Source organism: Labrus bergylta, chromosome 10 (genome assembly GCF_963930695.1).
Source record: "Labrus bergylta chromosome 10, fLabBer1.1, whole genome shotgun sequence".
NCBI classification, from domain to species: domain Eukaryota; kingdom Metazoa; phylum Chordata; class Actinopteri; order Labriformes; family Labridae; genus Labrus; species Labrus bergylta.
In genome coordinates, this window is record NC_089204.1 from 7,623,526 (window position 1) to 7,644,985 (window position 21,460).

Sequence of the window (21,460 nt, forward strand, 5' to 3'; positions counted from 1 at the left end):
AGTCTGCTGTATAGATTCTCCGCCCACCGATCTCTTTATGGATTGATAACTCCGCCTCCCCTCAGGCTCTCTGTGGGAATGTGGGAGCGACACGGTTTATTTTCAGGATTAATCCTAGAAAAAACCTTAATCTTTTGGGGGCTTCTGAAGAACCCTATTTTCATCTTCAGTGTGTGCCAGGGTGTGTTGAGGGGGAGGGGTGACAATAGCATAACACCCCCCCCCCCCCCCCATCGTCACAAACATAGTTTATCCACGCATCTAAACTCTCTCTGACCCAGAGTGTGTATCTCGTGTAATGACATCGTCAGTTTGTGGATTCATGAAGGAAGCTTAGAAATGCCCTTCAAAATAAAGTGTCATCATACCAGACTTTAAAACTTTGATACCATTCAAATAAAATATAACGTGAACAATACCTGTGTTGATACCACAACAACTGATTTAGAAATCCTTGTTACCCAACACAGGATAATTTCCTCTCACTCTGAAAATGTAGCAGCTCTCTCTCTCTCTCTCTCTCTCTCTCTCTCTCTCTCTCTCTCTCTCGCTCTCTCGCGCGCTTCTCCTGCGGCAGCTTTTTAAAGTTAAGAATGGTACCAAAACAACCGATCCGTACCGTCCTACTTTTTTTGCTTTCTTTCTGTTAGTGTGCCAAGCGTACTGATCTAGCTAGCCACACTGCAGTCCGCTGATTGGTCGAAAGAATCGTCACTTCCCGGGCAACAGTGGTAATAACACAAATTGCGCTATGTTTAAATATCACTTTGATATTAAGGCTGTTTTTTTTCTGTGTGTGTGACTAATCTCAGCATGTAGCTCCGCCCCATTTACGACCTCAGAGGTGCAGACCTCTGCTGGACATCCTCCATTGTTGCCCTGCGTTTACTGTGTTGCGTTCTTCTTCTTCTGCGTTGTTATTATGTCACAGTGTTACAAAGCTGAGTGTAAGCAGGATGACGATGGCTCAACGCAAGCAAAATCAGGGTTAACCGTACCAAATTGTACTGGACCAAACCAGACCGCCTGATGTAAACGGGGCTTAACTGGAGTGGAATAATCTGCAGATGTTATTAATGCAATGCAAAATAAACAGTTAAAGGAGTTTCATGTTTATGATTGATCTCTTTTAAGCCACGCCGATTTGTGCCTACATTAGCACTTGTCTCTATAGGTGCTCAGCTAGCTTTAGCTTAGCATGACTTCAGCGTAGAACTTTAGATATAAAATGTGCAGATGTCTCCTTCTTTTCCAAACAAACAGATCCAGGGATTTAAGCCAGAGTTTAAGGTAAAAAGTGTCCCTTAAAGGCTGCTTCTTGAGCGTAACGAGAGATTACTTTCTGACTCTCTTGCTCTTCTGTGACGCTCTTTTCTCTTTCATAGAAGACGTCTACTTTCTCCTCCTGCAGCTCAAACGATGCTCTGCAGCCTGTAGTGGGCGTGTTCTTCTTTGGAAGCAGAAAATTGCAGACTCACTGGCTGTCGTCGCTGTTTTCTGATGCCTTGATGGGCTATTTGATCCGTCCATATCGAGTATCACTATTATCGACAAATTCTATCTCGTTTTCGTTTTTGAGACAGTTTATATGGTCGAGCCCTGTGTCTCTGCAGGTCTCTGCAGGCGGTTTTAGCAGAATGATTAGTGCTGTGAGGACACCTGGTTTGTCGCTGTAGTGGCCGATCGGGCTGCAAAGCGAAGTGGCACTGGGCTGGAGCACGGGAACACAGCGGCACCAGGCCAGAACAGATGGCCACAAGTTTCACTGTCAACACAGCACAGTGGCAGGCCGGAGTGCAGATAACACCTCTGTCTAATAATAAAAAATCCCCCGTTCCCTAGGTGACCCCTCCAGCGCCTGCAGCCTTTTTAATTACATGTGAGAGAGAGGGAGAGAGAGCGAGAGAAAGAGAGACGGGATAGAGATGTTGTTAAAGCGTCAGCTCTGTTTTCCCCCTCCTCCCTCTCTCTCTCTCTCTCTCTCTCTCTCCCTCTCTCTCTCTCTCTCTCCCTCCCTCTCTGACTGGTGACTCATCCTCACCATACGGCAGGCTGGATTCATGGGCTACCTTCGAGCTTTAACATTTAATCGCTCCGGCCTCAAACAGGAATGCATTTCTGATTCTTACATACATGTATGTGATGTAACTGAAGTAATCATGTAGCTAAGTGAATCTGCAAGCCCCGCCCCCTAATGATTCCAGTAAAATGTCGTCGAGTGGCGTTGAACAGGACACTTAGTTTCTGACTCATCGTGCTGAAAATTTGATATCATCATGAAAGATAAATCTTTCTTGCAGCTTGAATAAACCTCTCTTGGGATTTTATGACCTTTAGCAAGCTTCCTGCCATCCCCTCCTCCACGTCAGTTTGATTTATAAACAAGAACATTCATAGCCATGCATGCTCTTTTTTTCTGCAGACATAAATGTAAAAGTTTGGCTCTTCAGGATCCCGACATGACCCAATATTTAGTGCCAAGAATCAAATGTATTTGCATATCGTTTGATATTTTACCATAATCATATCAGAGTTTAGCATTTAAGTCAGAGTGAGCTGATGTGAGAATGCAGCAGGATATAATCACCTGCATGTGTGAAAAGAGCTCAAATGAGCAGACAATAAAAGATCAGCATGACTCTGCTGTTCGTCTGACACTTCCACATCGTTGGTTGCCTCTTCGACACTGCTGCCCTTGTCTACAAAGTCTTCTTTAAGCAGAACAATTTTTATTTCTCTCAGTTGTTATTGCCTTCAGTTTAAAGCTCTTCTGTTCAAACATGTTAAGTTATCGGGAATTAAAAACCAGCCCAGCATTAGGAGTCTGGATGAAGTCGGAGAGAGTGGCAGGAGAAGTGGGTGACTGGACATGTTTTTGTTTGCTTTGTCTCTCTTCCTCCTCTCTGACTCTGACTCGGTGCTCAGACACTTCTCACTTTAATGCAGCAGGACTGGAAGAGAAAGTGGGTCAGGAGGAGGAAGCTTCTGCAGACTTGGCCTGGCTAGTGTTGACTTTTTGATGAGTGTTGTGCTGTGGAGGGTTTCTGAGGGTGTGTTGAGAGGGGGATTTTTAAAGGTTTATGATTGTTTTGGACACGTAAAGGAGGTGCACAATACAACTTTAACCTTTGAGTATTCTCATTTATCTCTTGTTCTATCTAGAGGTGGAGTCAGCAGCTTGTTCCTTCAAAATAAAATACAGACTTCTCCTAAAGTAAAGCTGCTCCATCGTCTCTTCTGGGCCTCCATACATGTGTGGTGGTGACTGTGTCTGCAGAGACTCTGTCCTCTGACTGGATTTTACTGTTCTGCTTTGTTCTGGTTGACTCTGGACGTTTCTGGGCGGAGCTGGTGTGTTTCCTCCAGCCAATGACAGCGCAGCAGGTGAGTTTATGGACGTGGACGTAGAGAAAGTATAATCACAATGAGGAGAAACACCAAGCGGATAAAGCTGGTTCTAAAACGAGGGTGAACCTTGTGTTGTCTTTTACCCGTGGACGTGGAGTTGGTCTGCTTCCTGTTGGACTGGCAGGTGACAAACACCGGCGGTTAGCTTGTGTTAGCGTGAGTTAGCTTGCAGTGTAGTAGCAGTAAACGTACATACTACGTCCTGCAGTGGGCGTGGCTTCTGGGGGAGGAGGGGCCCAGTTTGAATGTTGTGTTAACAAAGATTTCTACTGATTCCTCCTTTTAATCTGGCTGTGGTTCATGAGACAGAGCGGATCCTAGAGGTAGTTCTTCTGTAGTCGGTTGAAGGTAAATGTGTGTGAGGAGATTTATTTAAAGAATGGTTAAACAGGATGAACAGATGGCAGTGAGTCACTGTGATGTGCAGCAGCTCGCTGACTAAAGACATTTTACTGCTACATGACTTCTCAAACATCTGTGCCCTGTCACCATGCAGGAAGAATGAAACCCCATAAAGCTGACAATCAGAACTGTGATTTAGCAACACTTTGGTTTCCCTTAAAGACGAGGGACGGAGCCGCTCTCCTTCCATTGATTGAATCAGTCATTCTTATCAAACCTGCAGGACACAAATAACAGACACGGCCCTGAAATAAAGAACACTAACTGTCACAGGAAATACGTCCAGAGATCCGACTGCACTTGTTTGATTTATTAAAGGAACCATGTTACAAAAGACTCGACCTGATGAGCATCACAGAGGAAGAAGTTCACGGCCTGGAATGTGTCGGGTCCTAAAATAGACCCAATAAATCTGGCTGTGAAGATTAAGTCTGGAGATATTTACCGCTCTTAGAGGTTTATGTTGTTGGGAAAGATAATGTTGGTACCCGTCTTACTGAACGTCATGTTTAGAAATGTTTCAAATATCTTTTTATTTTATTGACACTGATTGAGTTGTCTTGATTCAAGCTGAAGTTATAATCATATATTTATTGAATCTGTCTTCAGTGAGTTGACCTAACGTTGTCCGGACAGCCCGTTTATACTCGTCATCTTCCGCTACATCTAGAATGAAGTAGGAACAAAGACAACACACAAGACAGTTTCTCCTGACTTTGACTTATTTATATTTATTTTCCTTCAGCTCCTTTGTTTCCCTTCATAAAGACACATTCCATCTTTCCTCTGCTCTGCTGCGTCCTTCATACTGACGACGTCTCAACAATTTTACTTTCACTCTTTCATACTGATCCTTACTCATCTCATCGTCAGGAAGTTAAACGTGGTTATTATTGGTGTGTTCCACTTGATCTCAGAAGTAAAAAAAAAAATCCAAGTTGCCGGTTTGATACGTCATCAGGAGCGCCCCCCCCCTGAAGTCGGAAATTTGACTTAGAAACTTGGAGTTAAAATCCAACATGGCTGCTGCGTGCATCAACAGTAATGTTTAAGTGTTAGCATTTTGCCTCTATTAGAGAGGACAGCTGAAGAGAGACAGAAAATGTTGGGAGGAGAGTTAGGGGATGACATAAAGCAAAGGGCCGAGGTCGGATTCGAACCAACGGCCGCTGCGCTGAGGACTATAGCCTAGGCTATCAGCGCTACAGCAGCTTAGTCCTTCAGTGTAATCAAATCAATCCCACCGATAGTATCGTCTGTCAGTGGACATGTTGTTGTGTTATTAATGTGGACAAACTATCCCGTCCTGTGTTGTTATCATCCAGTATTAGCTAACAGAACAAACATACTCCTGGAGGCAACATACTAGCTTACACAAAGTATAACTGGACCTGACCCTTATGAAAAACAACAAAATGTTGTTATCTTCATCACACCTGCAGACCAGAGAGAAGAATCCAAACACACTTGGAAATCAAACGTTAGAGCAGTGAGAGCTGCTTTGTCCTCCATGTTTTCATCCCTTCATGCTGCTTTCAGTCACTGATCTGTTTCCTTCCTCTCATCCTCAGACTCTGCAGCCTCACTCTGAAGAAGCTGGTCGTCCTCAAAGAACTGGATAAAGAGCTCAACTCTTTGAGTATAGCTGTCAAAATACAGGTGGGTGTTTTTATCTCCTCTCTGTGGACGGAGTCTGCTGCTCACTGTTTCACTATTTTGGCAGAGGCTGACGTCTTTTGAACTTTATCAAGAAGCTATCAGTGGTGATAAGAAATGTTGTTAATCCTGATGGATATAAACCTCCTGAGCTGCGCAGGAAGCTCTTCTGAGCCACTTTCACTCCAGTGGTTTGAAGGCAGAGCATTAGCACTTTATGGTAAACTGTGCATCCAACATGGAGTACTCATTTGCATGTGTGTGTCATTAAGAGGTCCCTTAACAAAGAGGTTCAGAATCAGCTTTATTGGCCAGGTATGCTTAAACACAACAGGAATTTTACTTTGGTAAACTGTGCTCTCTTTGTACAAAGGTATATATTAAATATCAACAATAAACACAAAAATAAACAAATAAGCAAAGACTAATATGTACAAGGCTAAATAGGTTTAGTGTCCAATCAGAGGGCAGTGTTGTTGAGTCATCCTCTTGGGGGTGGGGCCAGCAGCTGGGTAGCAGTGGCGGCTTCTGGGAACAGGTTATTATGATAGATGGGCAAAGGGACGTACGCCGCTGTGATCATCTTACCAGCAAAGTATCTTCTGTGTCGAGAGTTGACGGCGGCCTGTCATTCAAAATGCGTACTGCACGTGGTTACGTGGTGGTCACATTGCATATGATTCTATAGCTCATCCTCTACGTGTGAGATTCCCAAACACTGAATATGAAGATTTATTTTCTGAGTAGATGGAACTTGTTTGTTTCACTTTATTGTCAGCTTCCTCCGTCCGCTGTGCAGAGCGCCGGGATCAGGCGGTTTTATGTTTGTTGTGTTTCTTCCCCACCGTAACTGGAGCAACACATTACCGATCGACCGTCACCTCATCCGTCATGTGGAATTCAAAGTATTCCTCGAGCTCACAGCGAGCTATTTCAAAGGCAGGATAACGTTTCTCCTTCTGGGAACGGAGTTTGAGTGAGTGACAGGTTGTTGGCAGGATGCTGGAGGGGTGATGTCCCGCCCCTCTTCAGTGTCGTCGTATCTGTGTGTGTTTCTGTGTGAACCTGAAGGAGAAACATTCTAATATGGAGTAAAATAATGTGACGAGTGAAGAGCTTGATCTTGTTTACAAAGAGAAGAGTTGGTTGCAATCTGATGTAGGACATATGACACAATCATTGATTTAAATAGCATCATATGAATGGAAACTCACTCCTAGTTTCAGTTTAAATAGAATGCATAATGTGAAGATTAATGTGTAGACTCATGGTCAGAGGTCGTCTGTCGGTACACTCACTTCAGTCTGCAGACGGTCCTCGTCAAACGTCACCACCCCCTCCCACTCGCTCCAGGTGAATTCTCCTGATTATATCCTGCTGCGTTCTCACATCAGCTCACTCTGACTTTCTGCAGAATAAATACGAGGAGGCTGGAGGAGAAACTCTGAGTGAAGAGAGAAACATTCAGATGTTTGTGTTCTCACATCACGCTCCTCCGGCAGATATCAGGAGTTTTCTTCAAGTGTGAAAGAACTATAAAAATAAATAAATCAAACTGGCTCGTTACTTTAAATGGACGATGGAGTTGAGGATGGACGGTTTGCCTCTGTCCCTCATTCACTTTCAAACTGTTTTTAACATATGAGGTCTGTGACAGTGATTTAAACTGAGCATTAAAAAGCATGAAATGAAGGTTATATAACCTTAAAGCTGTTTGTCAAAGAGCCTTCAAACTTCAAACCCTTTTTTATCAACTCTTTCTTTTTTATCGCCCGCTCTGTTTGCTTCCATATCTCAGTAATGGGCCGAGTTTCTGTCCCGCTCTCAATACTGTCGCCCTCATTATAAAATGTAATTTAAATTTGATGCAATACGGGATGATTCTATTTAAAGGGAAACAAATCATCCTGCTTCACTGTCATCCTGAAGGAGAAAGTAACCAACCGAGTGCGGCGTTCTCCTTCAGCTTCGTCGTCTGCGGAGCGTGAAATCTCTCCGTTTCTGCTGAGCTGCCCTCAGGACAGCCAAGCAGAGCTCTGCTCACCGCCACTCCGGAACTGGAGCATTAAATGCAATTTCCAGCAGGTTTGGTTTGGGCGAAGAGAGCGGCTAAAGGGATGAAGAGACAGCAGGAGAACATGAGGGAGGGATAAGAGGGGTTTGTTTTCAGTCAGTGAATAACAAAGCCCTCATTACAGCGTGTCGTCGCTCTCTGCTCAGCATACAGCGGTCGCCTCTCCTCTCTCCGGGTCTCATCAGGCTGAGCGGCCTGCACGCACACATAACCCTTGTAATGGCTAACCATTTGGATCGTCTCCCAAAGCCGCAGCAGCAGGGAGGATGAGATTGCAGTTTGAGTCTCCAGGAGGCTCTCTGTTCCCGGGGAGATGATCGTCTGTCTCTCACCCTGGAGACCGCCGGGTCACTGCGAGCAGCTCCTCTACAGAAAACCCTCTGCTTCACAGTCTGGGCTTCATTGTTTTTATTCATCTGAAAAATAAGATTTCACATTTTAAACTCGCCTTTCTAAGTAGATGACAACAACAAAAACACAATCTCAACAATCTTGAAACCAAACGTCCTGCATCACAAAATATCCAAGCATCTTCATCGTCTTAATCTCTTGGTCAGTAGTTTTTTTTTTAAAATTTTGAAGTCATTGCAACTTTTCATTGACAATAATGTCTCTTCTTAAACTCCAATATGACCTCAAAGATCAAACTTTATAAATACCAAAGGATATCTTTGTGCAGCGATAAGAGCAACCCATCTGAGTATTTAACACAAGTGAACTGTGAAGTATTAAAGGGTTAAATACAAAGAAGCACGGCCTTAAAGAACAACAAATCTTTTTAATGCTGCTTTCACAAATCTAGTCTAGATGTCTGAAAAATATAATTCCTGCAAGATTATTTCGCTCGTTCTGAATCAAACGTAGTTTCCTCTCCTCTTTCTCTCTCCTCTGAAATGTTTTCACAGCAGATGTTTGGAAGCTGCATTCACCTGAGATATTTATTCACGTGCATCGTGTTTTTCCTTCTGCACATTCTCTCCTCTTCTGCACTTTGTGTGTCTGTGTGCGCTGCAGCCCGAGGTCGGAGCCAGACATGGATGTCAGCTGGATTATGATAGGAAAGGCGTGCAGTCCTCATTTCAGCGCGAGCCGCTGTCCAAAGCACTTCCATTTGCAGTACACTCAGATATGATCCAATTATGTTTGTGTAGATGTGTGTGTGTCTGTGTGAGTGTGTGTTGGGTGAAAAGCAGAAGCCTCAAAACGCCTTTAAAACCTCTCTAATACAATTGCAAGCTGAGCTCATGTCCTGAACCTAAATCACTCCCTGTCGCGTTTCTGCCAATTTAGAGAATTTAACGCATTTAAAAGAGTAACCTTGAGCGGAAGTGTGGAGTTGAACTTGTTTTCCCACAGGCCCACAGAGCTGCAGAGTTTAGGGGCCAAACACCCCCCTCCTTCATCCGGCCCCTGAGAGACAGTGGAGAAGCTTGTCACAGGGGAGGGAGGGGGGCAGAGGACATTCAGTACAAGCTTTCCCTGCCAAGGCTCGGCATTGTTAATGCATGTCAGGCAGTTTGAGAGTGCTCGGCTTTTGTGCTTGGATTCATTGTGAGCATGAGAAAAGAGTGCATTCAAGGCCTCGCTGTGCAGCTCGAGTTAGTGACGAGGTCAGACTCGGGAACAGATTCACCCGCTTCTTTGTATTCATGCACACATTGGAGTGTTAGTGAGCCGTCAGCAGGTCCTTCTCTGAACATATGGAGTCATTAAGCTGCACAGAAGAACGCTGAAAACACCTGAACACTCTGCAAGTGTCAGCGGAGACGAAGATTCAGTGTTCCTGTTCATTCTTCAGAGCTGTGTTAAAGTTTCATTCCATGCACTTTAAATTATTGATGCTGCTCTAAGTGTTCTTTTGGAAAAGTTCTTCCCCTTCATGAGGTTGAACCGAGAGCTTTCTGTTCTCCTGATTTTAACTAACTCGTCGAGTGAGACTTTGAAGTTTGGTTGCAAAACGAGAAGTGAAAGGTGTGAATAATGCAGTCAGATCTTCAACAGATCAGTTGTTTCGGAAGGCGATGTAATGGCTGAATAATTAAAACATGACGTTAATACACACAAACGATATGTCGCATAAATACTTAACATATCAACGGTTTCAACTCTAAACTCGTTTGTTGTTTAACATGAGAATATCACAATGATGCTTTCACTACTTTTTCTACAAGTTTAAGACCGCCATGAGAAACAATAACACCTGAAGAGTTTTATTATGATAAGCCTGCAGTGAAAGCATTTCATTAGGTAAGCAGCTATCACTCCACCTGATCGTTTCCTGGATACAGAGAGTGAGTCGACCTCAGAACACGGTCATGTTCACTCCGCTGAGACGATGTGGCCGTGTGCATCCTACAATTCATTTATCAGACGCTTTTATCCAAAGAGACAAACATCAGGGAGTAAGAACAACACAAGCAAGGAGAAAGAGAGGAGGAGACAACGTCGGGAAGTGAAAAGAGACAGCTTTAAGTCTGATCGGACACACAGGTGCTGACAGGAAGTGACCAGAGGTGCTGACAGGAAGTGACCAGAGGCAGAGCACAACATCGACAGCTGTTCTTGAGAGTTCTACTCAGCATCAACACCATCCTTTGAACACAGTGTGATTGATCTGACCTCAGTGCTTCACCTGCACTTGGAGTTGTGTTCTTGTGATTGGATCAGGGCCGGACACCACAGTGACAGACGGCCTGCAGAGCTCCTGAAACACATTCAGTCAATAATATATTGTGATCATTTTTAGATGAGCATGTTATTGGATGTTGGAGAGCCTCTTAAGAAAAGCTCGGCAGTCCAAGAGCTCTCAAAGATCATCTTGACGGTTCATAAAAAGCTGTATTCAAGCTGTTGTTCAGTGAAAGGACGCTTGTTCAGGTCTGATGTTTTCTTATTGGATGTGCATTTTTGTTTGTAATTTATTAATACTCCTGTAAAGTCGTGTTTGATTTGATTCTAGTAAAAGTCCATCAGTATGGATACGTGTTTCGATACCATGGGAACAAAAATAGGAGTCCTAGACACCTGGGTCAGTTTGTGTTTTAGTCACCAAAAATTGTTGGCATGCAAACTTTTTAAATTGCACATGAACATTAGCAATGTTGCACACGCTTTTGTGCAATTTGACACAAAAGGTGATCATATACGTGTGACAGATGCTCGTATTTTACTCGTCTTCTTTGACTCGCTCATCGTTTCCTTGTTTTTTCTCTGCTCTGACTCGTCTTTGAGTTTGAAGGTGTGGTGAGAGCAGCTAATCAATAAAACAGCTGATGTGTTTCTTCATGCAACATGCATCAACACCGAGCTGTTTCTCTTTCGTGCGTCGGACAAACAGAAGCATCACTGCAGCTTGATTAGAGTCCACACCTCCTGGCATCCTGTGATGATCCCTCAGCACTCAGCCAACCGTTTCTGTTGCATGATTTATCAACGCTGATGACACTGGGATCAAATGTCGCACAGCTGACGATTAAAGAACACACCTTCCCTCCCCCCCTCCGCTTTAAAGCCAGATACAGGATATGTGCTCCATGCTGCTCACCACGTCTTACTTTATTGAATTGGCAGGTTATGCAGATACTAATCTGCCAAACCGATTGCACAACAGATGTCTGTCTTCAGCGCTCACAGTTTGACATGAAATCATCGACTCCAGACTTGACGAGCTGTTCACACTCTGATTCCATTTTGAGACTGTAAAAAAGCAGAGAGAGGAGCTTGAACTTCAGACTGCGATGACTTTAATCTAAGGCATGTAATAGAAACATGCTCATGACTTAGACAGGTCCTATGAGGACACCCTGTTTGTTGGTGTCCTACTATTTGGACGACACTTCCACAACCTGTGACATTTAAATCCCCGTGCTGTTTGGCCACACCGCCTTCGTGCCAACTCCTAGAATTAGCTCAGACGATGAGTCGCCCTTAACCGACACAAGTGTTAAATAAAAAAAGAAACTGCTCGTAGTTTTGAGTTGCAGCCTTGAAACAGGAGCTGTCAATTTCTGCATGAGATCCAACATCATGCAACATAAAACTGCAGTAGCTATAAATATGTCGGCTTTATTCAGGTGGCGGTCGGGGCTCCACCTGAACCAAACATTCCTCTCAGGTCACGATGCAAACCCTGGAAAGGTTTTTAAAGGATGCTGAAGAACGCAGCAGACAAGAAGACACTCTGACTCTTAAGCAGTGGGTTGTTGCTGTTTTCATTTCAGTCAGTAAAACTGTCCACGTGTGCCTGAGCCGTGTTTCTGACCCATATTTCACCTGCTCAGCGGCTCGATATTCCAGAAAGCAGTGGAGGACAGTTTGTGTTTTGCTGCCTCAAGGTGCGATTCTGCATAAATGTGTGAAAGTGAAGCTGGCTGATACCAAACCATTTGCACACTCAGCCAATTTTTCCAAAGCCAAAGACATAGTTTCAGAAACAGCACAGAATGAGGACCGCCACTGAGTTTCTTTATTTCAAAGAAAACATGTTTAACTTCTTTAAGCTGCATCCTCAAGGTTAATTTATTTAGCACATTTCTTCCCAAACTAGATTAACCACATTTCAAGATGTCTGCTAAAACAAAAACAAACTAAATGCTGATGCATAATTGATGTCATAAAAGACATATGATGTCTTTTATGATTTTGCTTATAATCACAGTTTTCTTGACTTTTCTTCCAGGGCTCCAAGCGTCTCCTGAGATCAAATGAGTACGTGCTCCCTCCCAGTGGACTGATGGAGACGGACCTGGAGCTCACATTCTCACTACAGGCAAGTTCTCTGACATGACACTGTGGCGTTTCACACTGATACCACTGTTACCTGTCAGGCAGGGTAGCTTTGACCTACACTTTAAAGGTCACATATTCTCCTCTTTAATATTATGTTTAAATAAGTCTCAGAGCTCCTCAAAACATGTGTGAAGTTTCTTGTTCTAAATCCACTCTGATCCTGTATTTGATCATGCCTATAAACCCCTCTATTTCAGCCCTGCTCAGAACAGGCTGTTTCTGTGTCTGTACCTTTAAATATGTAAATGAGCTGTGTCTGATCACGCCCCCTCTCTGGAAGGGCTGGAGTGTCTCGGGCTTTCTCACTCCATGTCCTATTGTTTACGGTGAAAAGGCAGACTTGGAGGGCAGAACAAACACCTAGCTGTGGTGTGTGTCACCCACCTGGGGAGGGGTTACTGCCCTTTGTGATGTCATGAAGGGAAAATCTCCAAACGGCCTGTTTGAGCACACATTTTCTGAAAAGTGGAGCAGCCAAGTGGATTTTACAGACTATGTGACCTTTACTATGATTAGAAAATGTGTAAAAGTTTAAATACGGTCATGTTTTGGCCTGTTTTACACTAGTTTGTACTGTACAAATCATTAACAAAGTCACTGAGGCAGACTGAAAGTTTAAGAAAAGCCAGCTAGCTTAAGATGTATGAGGTTGGGATAAATTAGAAAATTAAGGATGGAAAACATTTAACCAAATACTTGGTTTCCATCTCGAACAGAGGTCGAGCTAAAGTCACAATACGTCTCAGAAAATCCCAGAAAAACAAGAACACTGCTGCTAAACCGTCTGGTGAAAGCTGATCTTTGGAGCTGTGATTGTGTGAGTATTTCACACCAAGAAGAGAAAGAAAAGTCTTCTTTTTTTTAGATCAGCTTCTGGCAGTCAGAGACGGCATGACTCCATAAAAAGAAAAACAGTTGTGTGAGGTGCAGAGCGACCACCAGTTCATCCCGAGTCCAGCAGACTGAAGCGGAACGTTTTATTTATAGTTCAGAATCTAACAGCCGCCATGTTGGATCGTTTCTGGGATCAGAACGCTGTTTGTCGTATATCTTCATGTTAAGTCAAACACTTGAATGAAGATAGTTCTTGCATGTTTTATATGTCCGCAGTGTTGATATAGTTTGCAGGAAAACAAATTCAGACACGATTTCCTGTTAATGCTCTTGAAAGGCTGCGATGGAAGAAGTTGTTTCATGTAGAAAAGCAGAACTGTGTGTTTAATTAAATCTGCTTGTGGATTTCCAGAAAGAAAATACAACGCATTATGAATAATTCATCTCAGTTTTTTAATCACATAGGGGGCCGGAAACAGACCAGACCGCTTTGTGGAATGAGTCTTAAGGGTGCCTCAACACACACCACTCTAGCCAATCAGGAACGAACAGCCGCAACATTAGACACTGAAATATCTAAACGTTTCTGTACCACTGAAAACTAGCGACCTACCTCCTCTTAAGATGTAATGACATACTAAAAAGACGAGAGAGAATCCGTAGTACTCTACGAGAAATTAAAGATATTATGAAGAGGGGGGTCCCCACCAAGGCTGAGACTTTGAAGGAGCGCATTGCCTTGGCGTTACAAAGTTTGGGAACCCCTGATTTATCTAACTTTATCTTTTGTTTTTGCAGTATCCACACTTTCTAAAGAGGGATTCCAACAGGCTGCAGATCATGCTGCAGAGGAGGAAACGCTACAAGAACCGAACCATCCTGGGCTACAAGACGTTGGCTGTGGGCGTCATCAACATGGCCGAGGTACCGATCCATTTCACGTCTCTGTCAGCAGTTTGTTAGATTCTCTTCAGGAACGTTTCCCTGTGCTCCGAGCTTCTCTCTAACTGACACGCTGTCAGCAGCTGTGTCCTGAGTTACACGTCGTTTCACATGATTCATGCCCATCACACATCCTGCTGGGTGACATTATGGACCATCTGCAGCCGCCTTCATATACACTTTTCTGCTAACAGTGCATTCAGCCATGCTCTGCTCATATAATGGACTGGAGCTGATGTGATGGATGTTTGTTGGCGAGATGAACCATGAAGTTGTTCTTTAATGATTCCAGTCAGTTGTGTTCAGTCGAGTCTTCATCCTGGTCTTTATAGTGACATCAGAGCGCCCGCCTCTGAGCTGCCTCCATTAAAGACTTCCTGGTCGACTAGCTGTCGTTACTTTAAGCTAAACGTTGACTACTTGTTGAACACTACGAGGGCTCGTAAATGTTCATATTATATATTCTGAGGCATCAGAAAATGGTTTGATTTGCAGTAGGCTGATAAAAGTAACTCTGAGCAAATTATACAGAATGTGTAACAACAACCAGCAGGAAGCCTGAACATTATTTAAACACAGTGTCACCCGCCTCAGCTTGCGTCCTCTGGACTGCAGTTGTAAGGCCCCTTGTCCACCTAGCGTTTTTTCTGGGCAGAAAAGCGCTCGCTGTAAGCCCGGGAGTGTTTGCATGAAGCGTCCATCTTGTCAACAATTTGTTGACAACGGCTGCTATAAGACCGTTACTTTTTAATGAATCTTCTATATCTGTATTTGACCCTATCAGACACGGAGCGAGGAGGTCTGTAGGAGGCTTAATATCTTGCATATGAAAAGAGTGCCGGTGACGTCAGCAGCGCCTTTCTGAAAAGTTTAAATAGTTTCAACTTGAGCACTCGGGAGTGACCGCACATAAACGGCAGAGGGCTTGTAAAAAAGACTCTGGGCGCTGTGCTTTTCATCCAGGCGGCTGCTTTCTGCTGCCAGCACTCTCTATCCTTTGAAAACAACTGAAAAGAGACACTGGCGTTAAAAAAAAAAAAATGCTAGGTGGAAACGTCTGGTTTCTCTAGTCTGGGCTGATTCAGTTACTCTTAGCTTGGCCTGTAGCTGCTAACATCAGTAGCTAGCTAAGTACTGAATAATTGGCGGTGGGGTTCATTGATTATGGATTTTTGTGGATTTTGGAGGGTACGTTAAGATGGTGTCGTTCTGTTTTCATTCCGTGCAGGCTGCACAGATACTGATGTTCCCGCCCCCTCTTTTTGCAAGTAGGATCACAGGCGCTCCCAGCTGTTTTTTCTTCCAGATGCGATCAGGTGTTTTTGGAGCGGCCGAGTCTCTGTGTGATCGAGCCCTTAGAGTGCATCCCTACCAGTATTTGAACAAAATGAACCTCCTCCCCTAACAGAAGATCATCAGAAAGATCATCCCTCCTCTTCTGATCACACCGTTCATACAAACTGTGTTACACCGTCTGACTGGATGATACGACGTTCAGAATGAAAGCTCAGCACAGAGCTGATGAAGATGTTTTACAGGCAGCATATCTGTCAGCTCCTAATCTGTCTGCAGATCTCAGAGTGTGTAACGCAGTGAAACAGAAGCGTCTCAATTGCTGTCAGGTCAGTTCTGGTTCAGTAAAGACACAGATATGATTCTTTCATCCTCCCTGTCTGTTGGATCTGTTTCATGCTGCTTCGACACGGTTTTACAGAGAGACAGATTTAAAGACGGGGATCGAACCAGACAGAGAGCATCACATTTAAAGAGGATATCAAGAGCCTTTATAAAAAGATGGACGACGTGTCTCCATCTCTTCACATTGTTTAAACAAACGAAGCCACTAAACAGCCGCTGACACTTTGCTCATTTGAAGAGGACATCAGCTGGTGGAGCCGTGTTATCAATGTGCCGCCCCGTCCTCTAACCTCTAACACACATTTAACCTCCTGATCAAAGGTCAAAGGTCACTCAGGTGGGAACAGATTCTTCTATTCTGCAGCCAGCCGGCTGTTGGAGCGCCTGATGTTTTGGCTTCACTTTTGGAGAGCTGTCATGTCGGCCATCGTTATATACATTTGAGACAATAACATCCTGTGTCCACAGACAGCGCGCACGACCTCCGTTTCAGAGCGCTTCTCGCCAGCGCTCATTGTTGCTAGGTTACGAAAGTTAGTTCCCGCCCCTTCTTGATTGTGATTGGTTGGTGAGGGAGTAGTGACAGAGTGACATGAGCATGTCCCTTTTCTAAAAGTTTAACTTCTTTCAGCTGAGAGTGCTGTGAGTGCAGCGACACGGAGGGCGTTTTATCGCTGAGGACAGTGAGCGCTGAAAACGCTGAACTACTGAAAAACGCCATCTGTGGACACAGGCCCTAAATCTATATACGATGTGTATTTAATGAAAGCATAATCAGAATCACTGCAGGGGATCCTGCTTTCTTTGTGAATGGATTCTCAATGTTAATCTCCCCGTCTCCAGGTGATGCAACACCCGACAGACGGAGGACAGATCCTGGGTCTCCATAGCAACGTGAAGGAGGCCCCGGTGCGTGTGGCTGAGATCAGCGTGTACTCTCTGTCGAGCCAGCCCATCGACCACGAGGATGGCAGTGGGCAGGCCGGACGCAAGACCAAAACCTCAGGTGGGCTCAGCTGCCTCCTGTTTTTGTGCACTTTAATGTGCAGGAGTGTTCCTGCAGCCTTCAGCAATTAAAGACAGAAAATAAACCAACCCGTGTGCCTATGAGGACTTCTTTTGATTTCTAACAGTATCATTTCCAAGTTTTAAATTGTGCTTACGTGACAACCTTAGAATAAACTCTATGAATCCTGACCTGCAGCCAGAGATATGTGAATCTCCTCAGCGATGGTTGTAATGTCGATGTGAGAGCTGCACAGATTTAGGGGCTGTTACCGTACACCGGTCTAATTCTGGGAGGGGAGGGGGGATCATGGGCCTCCATCCTGCTCTGCTGTTCCCTCCCTCTGTCCTGGATGTTATTAAGGACTCGGCTCAAACATAACAGATGAGCTCACGGCCCGAGTATTAAAGCCGTGTCACTCTGAGGGAAGAAAAGATGTTTATCTTTGTCCTCTCTTCACTCATCTTTAATAACGACCGTCCCAGCACAGAACACAGAACAGGATGTTTCACACAAAGTAACTCTTCAGTCCGTCACCTGATCAGTGCTCCGTCAAACACGCAGACAGATCCGCCTCTTTAGGTCGAATCAAACCCATGACATCTCACATTAGAGGCTCGGAAAAGGATCCAGAATATGAGACAAAGTGAACAAAAAGAGCTCTGCAGTCTCAATGAATGTGTGCACATGTACTACTGACTCATAAATGTATCTCTGCTCACCAACTTCAGATCGCTCCCCAGACATGGACAACTACTCCGAGGAGGATGACGATAGCTACTCGTCAGAGCAGGAAGCCAGCGATGACGCAGTCCACGGACAGGTGAAAAACACAAGACAAAATTAAGTGAATAAACAAATAGACACAGCAGTGTATATATATATATATATATGTATATATATATATATAAGTTCTGAGTCTACTGTTCTCAAAACAGACTGTTTCCATGACAACAGCCGAAGCTAACTGCAACACCAATAAAGAAGTTCTCTGCATACTCGTGGCCATATGACGCCTGTTGTTCACACGCTTCGTCTTTTTGTTGACAGATTATCATATTGCTAGTTGTATTTCCTACATTAAAGCAGCAATCTGTAACTCCTCCTCCTTCAGTTGTTTCAAAGTCGATCTAATGGAACAATAACCTCCAACAGGGAGAATGGTGTCTCTCTCATGGCGTCCACAGAGCGCCCCGCTCGTCTGTTTTCAGCACAATATAACTTTGTCAGCGGGCCGAGGTCATCTGGTGAGTGTGTACGTCTTTATGGCGCTAGTTCACACAGCAGCCTTCAGATACAAAGCAGACAGTTAGCCTGTATCTGTACTATTTGATACAACGACAGAGAGAGCGAGAGAGAGATGAAAAGAGAGAGAGAGAGCGAGGAGCAGAGTGTACATCCTGCAGATATTATTCAGAACAGAATGATCCGTAACGTTAGCGGTGTCATCGTTGTCTCAGCTTTAGCGGCTGCAGGAAGTCGTCTAACCCGAGTTCTGTCTCAGGTTTGATACAAAGTAATCATTAAATCCACCTGACACCAAAAAGTCGTCTCTTTCCTCGTCCATCTTCAAGTTAGCTTCATAAGTTTGAACCTTACAAACCTATCTCAGCTAGCATGTAATAAAGGAGCCTCTCCGATGTAGACATTTAGCCCCTGCCTGTAGTCGTCATGGTAACAGCTGAATACTCAAACACATGCTACACTCCACATGCTAAGAATTAACTAACGACGGGCTGTAGACGCTAGCAGAGTCAGATTTGATTTAAATCCTGTAATAATACCGAACCTCGTCAGTCGACGTGGTTCTTTATCTTCTCATCACGTCTTTGTCGACTCTCTGCCCTCTGATGGTCAACAGATAAACGCTGTCTAAGAGGGGGAGGAGTTAACAGCATTATTATGCATTAAAGGTGCAGTTGCACCCAGAGATCTTCAGTGGGCGCCATAGTGCCCTAAACTTAATTCCAACATAAGGATTCTTTAAGATTATAAAAGTTCACCTGAGTGAGTATTTGAGATCTTTCATCCGTCTGTATTTCAGGATCTTTACGACGAAGACGACGAGGTGAGGAAGCCGAAGAAACCCCGGAGGAAAATGATCCGAACCACCTCCATGACCAGGGTGAGTCTCCGTCCTGCCAATCATTGACTGAGAGAAACACTCCAGACATGTGTTTGCTGTCGTACGAGCTTTTAAGGCAGGGCACACACTGTGCTGCGTTTGTCGGAGCCATTAGTGCGACGTGGATGAGCATGTAAATGAACACAGTGGGCTCACTGGACTGTTTCTAATGGTCTTTACATGGAGTGGCTGTGAATGAGTAATCCAGCAAACAGTCAGTGTGAGCGCTGATAAGCTCGCGCCCAGCTGTCATACATATTTAATCACCACACACACTTTTTAGACGCTTCTTTTTCTCATTATTGTGTTTTTTTTTCTCTCTTTCAGCAACCGAACTTTAAGCAGAAGTTTGTGGCCTTACTGAAGAGGTTCAAGGTCACAGATGAGGTGAGTGTGAGCGGAATAATAACGTTTTGATTGACAGACAAGAAAAAACGCTCAGTGTCGGAGAAATAGGATGTGGGGAGTTTTTAGAGCGTCCGCCCGGAGTTTCTCCCTCCCCCCCTGTTCTGAAGCTTTAGTGGGTTAGCTGGGAAACATATTGGTTATTAAACTGACCTCAGGGCAGCAGAAAATAACCTCCGTATTGACTGTATAAACAGTATAACAGTATGCAGCTACACAGCTACTGATGCTCTCCTGAATGGAGAATCACCTGCAGAGAAACGAGGTACAGCGTCACAGACTGTGACTCATTCACCGCCATCAGCAGCGCTTCGTATGCAGAATCCATTAACCACATTTTCTTTCTACCACTTAATCTAATGATACATGTGGGCTCACGTCCTCGTCCTATTTCTGTTTGTGTTTTTCTCCTCAAGTGCTTTTGAATGAATGTTTCTGTGGATTCTACATAATAGCTCGTAATCAGGTCATCAGCCGGAAGTCCACAACCCCTACAGTGGATTGCCATTAGCAGATAATCTGTCAGGCCTCCGTCCTGATAATCATTACCACTCAACTATGAAATGTATAGGAGCAAGTGATACATATCCCCTGTTTTATATCAGCCTGACGTCAGAGGAGCCTATAGAATCACAAGAAAAAAAGATGTTTGACAGATTCTGTGTCCGTCTGTAGATGGGCTCAAGGTTTACTGTCTTTTTTTATTCTTTATATTTATTTATAAAAGTAAAGACTGGAACCAACAGGCCAGAATAAATGATGCGTAAGTGAGGCTGAAGGCCACCTGAGTTTTGTTTTTCTGGATGTTTCTAAAAGCTCAGGTAGCCTGATGATCTTTTATCACGTTCCCTGTCTTTAATCCTTCCTTCCTGGTGGCCGCGCGGTGTGCAGGGCTTCAGCTCTATAAATACAGCGCCAGGAGGAGGAGGAGGAGGAGGAGGAGGAGGAGCGGGGACAGACTGTGTTTATCTGCTCCCTGCCAGCTTCTACACTTATGGAGTGGCATTAATCACCTGATTAGTCTGCAGCCTGCCTGTGTGCAGCTCCCATGATATACATCCCCGCTGTGCAGCTGGTAGATCAAAGCTCAGGACCTCAGCTCTCCACTAGCACTCACTTACCTTTTAATTGGCCTGCTTAGGACCAAGGCAGGGATGTATTTATAGCACAGGCCGTCTCATTTTATAGTCCTCACAGCTCTCTGTCATTCTCTGAGCTCCATTAGCCCGGCTATGAAAGTGATTAGCTAATGCACAGCTCCAATCACTCCCTACACTTATTTAATCCACAGCCATAATTACAAATCCCTGATTATTGAGTCCTGAAGTGTCCATGATGTGTCTGTGTGCACCTCAGGTCCTGGACTCTGACCCCGTGGACCAGACGCAGGAGGTGGAGGAGGATCTGGACTTACTCTACGACAGCCTGGAGGTTTACAACCAGAGCGACAGCGGCCCGGAGATGGAGGACAACGAGAGCGTCCTGAGCACGCCCAAACCCAAACTCAAGTACGTCCACACCGCCGCTCCGTCCTCAGAGGGACGTCTTCTCCCTGTTTACCTCGTTCACCTCGTTTACCTTTTGGTTTCGAGACTTGACACCAAGACTGATTTTGAGTACAACAACACTAGTTGGGTCATTATTGGAAAATTATTTTTCTCTTGTCTTGCAGGACGACAAACTGTCACTCGAACAGAATAATCCTGCACACTACTCTCGCTAAGCTTCACCAACGTTTGGGTCCCTCTGAACCTTTGTCTAAAGTGTGCAGGGTCACTCACCCCAATATCCATGTGATATTGGGGTGAGTGACCCTGCACATGTTACTGCTTATGATTGACAGACACTTGTTATCAGACTATATGTCCCACACCTGAGCACACACAGTAGGTGGAGCTTTGTCTACTTAGAGCGGGGTACACACTACAAGATAATCGGGCTGATAGTGGGCCTGATTCTACCCTTATGATCAAAGTCAGCAAAGGCCAGACTATCTGATGGTTCAAGAGATGATGGTGCCAGATGAGGTGTGAGGCGTGTTGAGAGTGATTTTAACCTTGCTGATCTGATCAGAAGACGATCGGGCCGCCCCCAATTTGAAATAGTAAATATTAAACATGTTCAACATTTACAATCACAAATCCTGTTGTGAGGGGAGAACACAGAGGACGGCCGAGCACGC

At 44.5% G+C, this 21,460-nt stretch overlaps 1 protein-coding gene across 2 annotated transcripts in view; it reads left to right on the top strand.

Annotated features, from left to right (window-relative positions):
- zmp:0000000755 (phosphofurin acidic cluster sorting protein 2) overlaps positions 1-21,460 on the top strand; it is a 58,524-nt gene that overhangs the window by 21,274 nt on the left and 15,790 nt on the right. For both annotated transcript variants that reach the window (XM_020655200.3, XM_020655201.3), the window contains exons 2-9: positions 5,382-5,469; positions 12,219-12,308; positions 13,961-14,086; positions 16,586-16,748; positions 17,480-17,571; positions 18,793-18,873; positions 19,201-19,260; positions 20,635-20,786. In XM_020655200.3, coding sequence (XP_020510856.1) covers positions 5,382-5,469; positions 12,219-12,308; positions 13,961-14,086; positions 16,586-16,748; positions 17,480-17,571; positions 18,793-18,873; positions 19,201-19,260; positions 20,635-20,786 — 852 coding nt within the window. The remainder of the gene's footprint in view (positions 1-5,381; positions 5,470-12,218; positions 12,309-13,960; positions 14,087-16,585; positions 16,749-17,479; positions 17,572-18,792; positions 18,874-19,200; positions 19,261-20,634; positions 20,787-21,460) is intronic.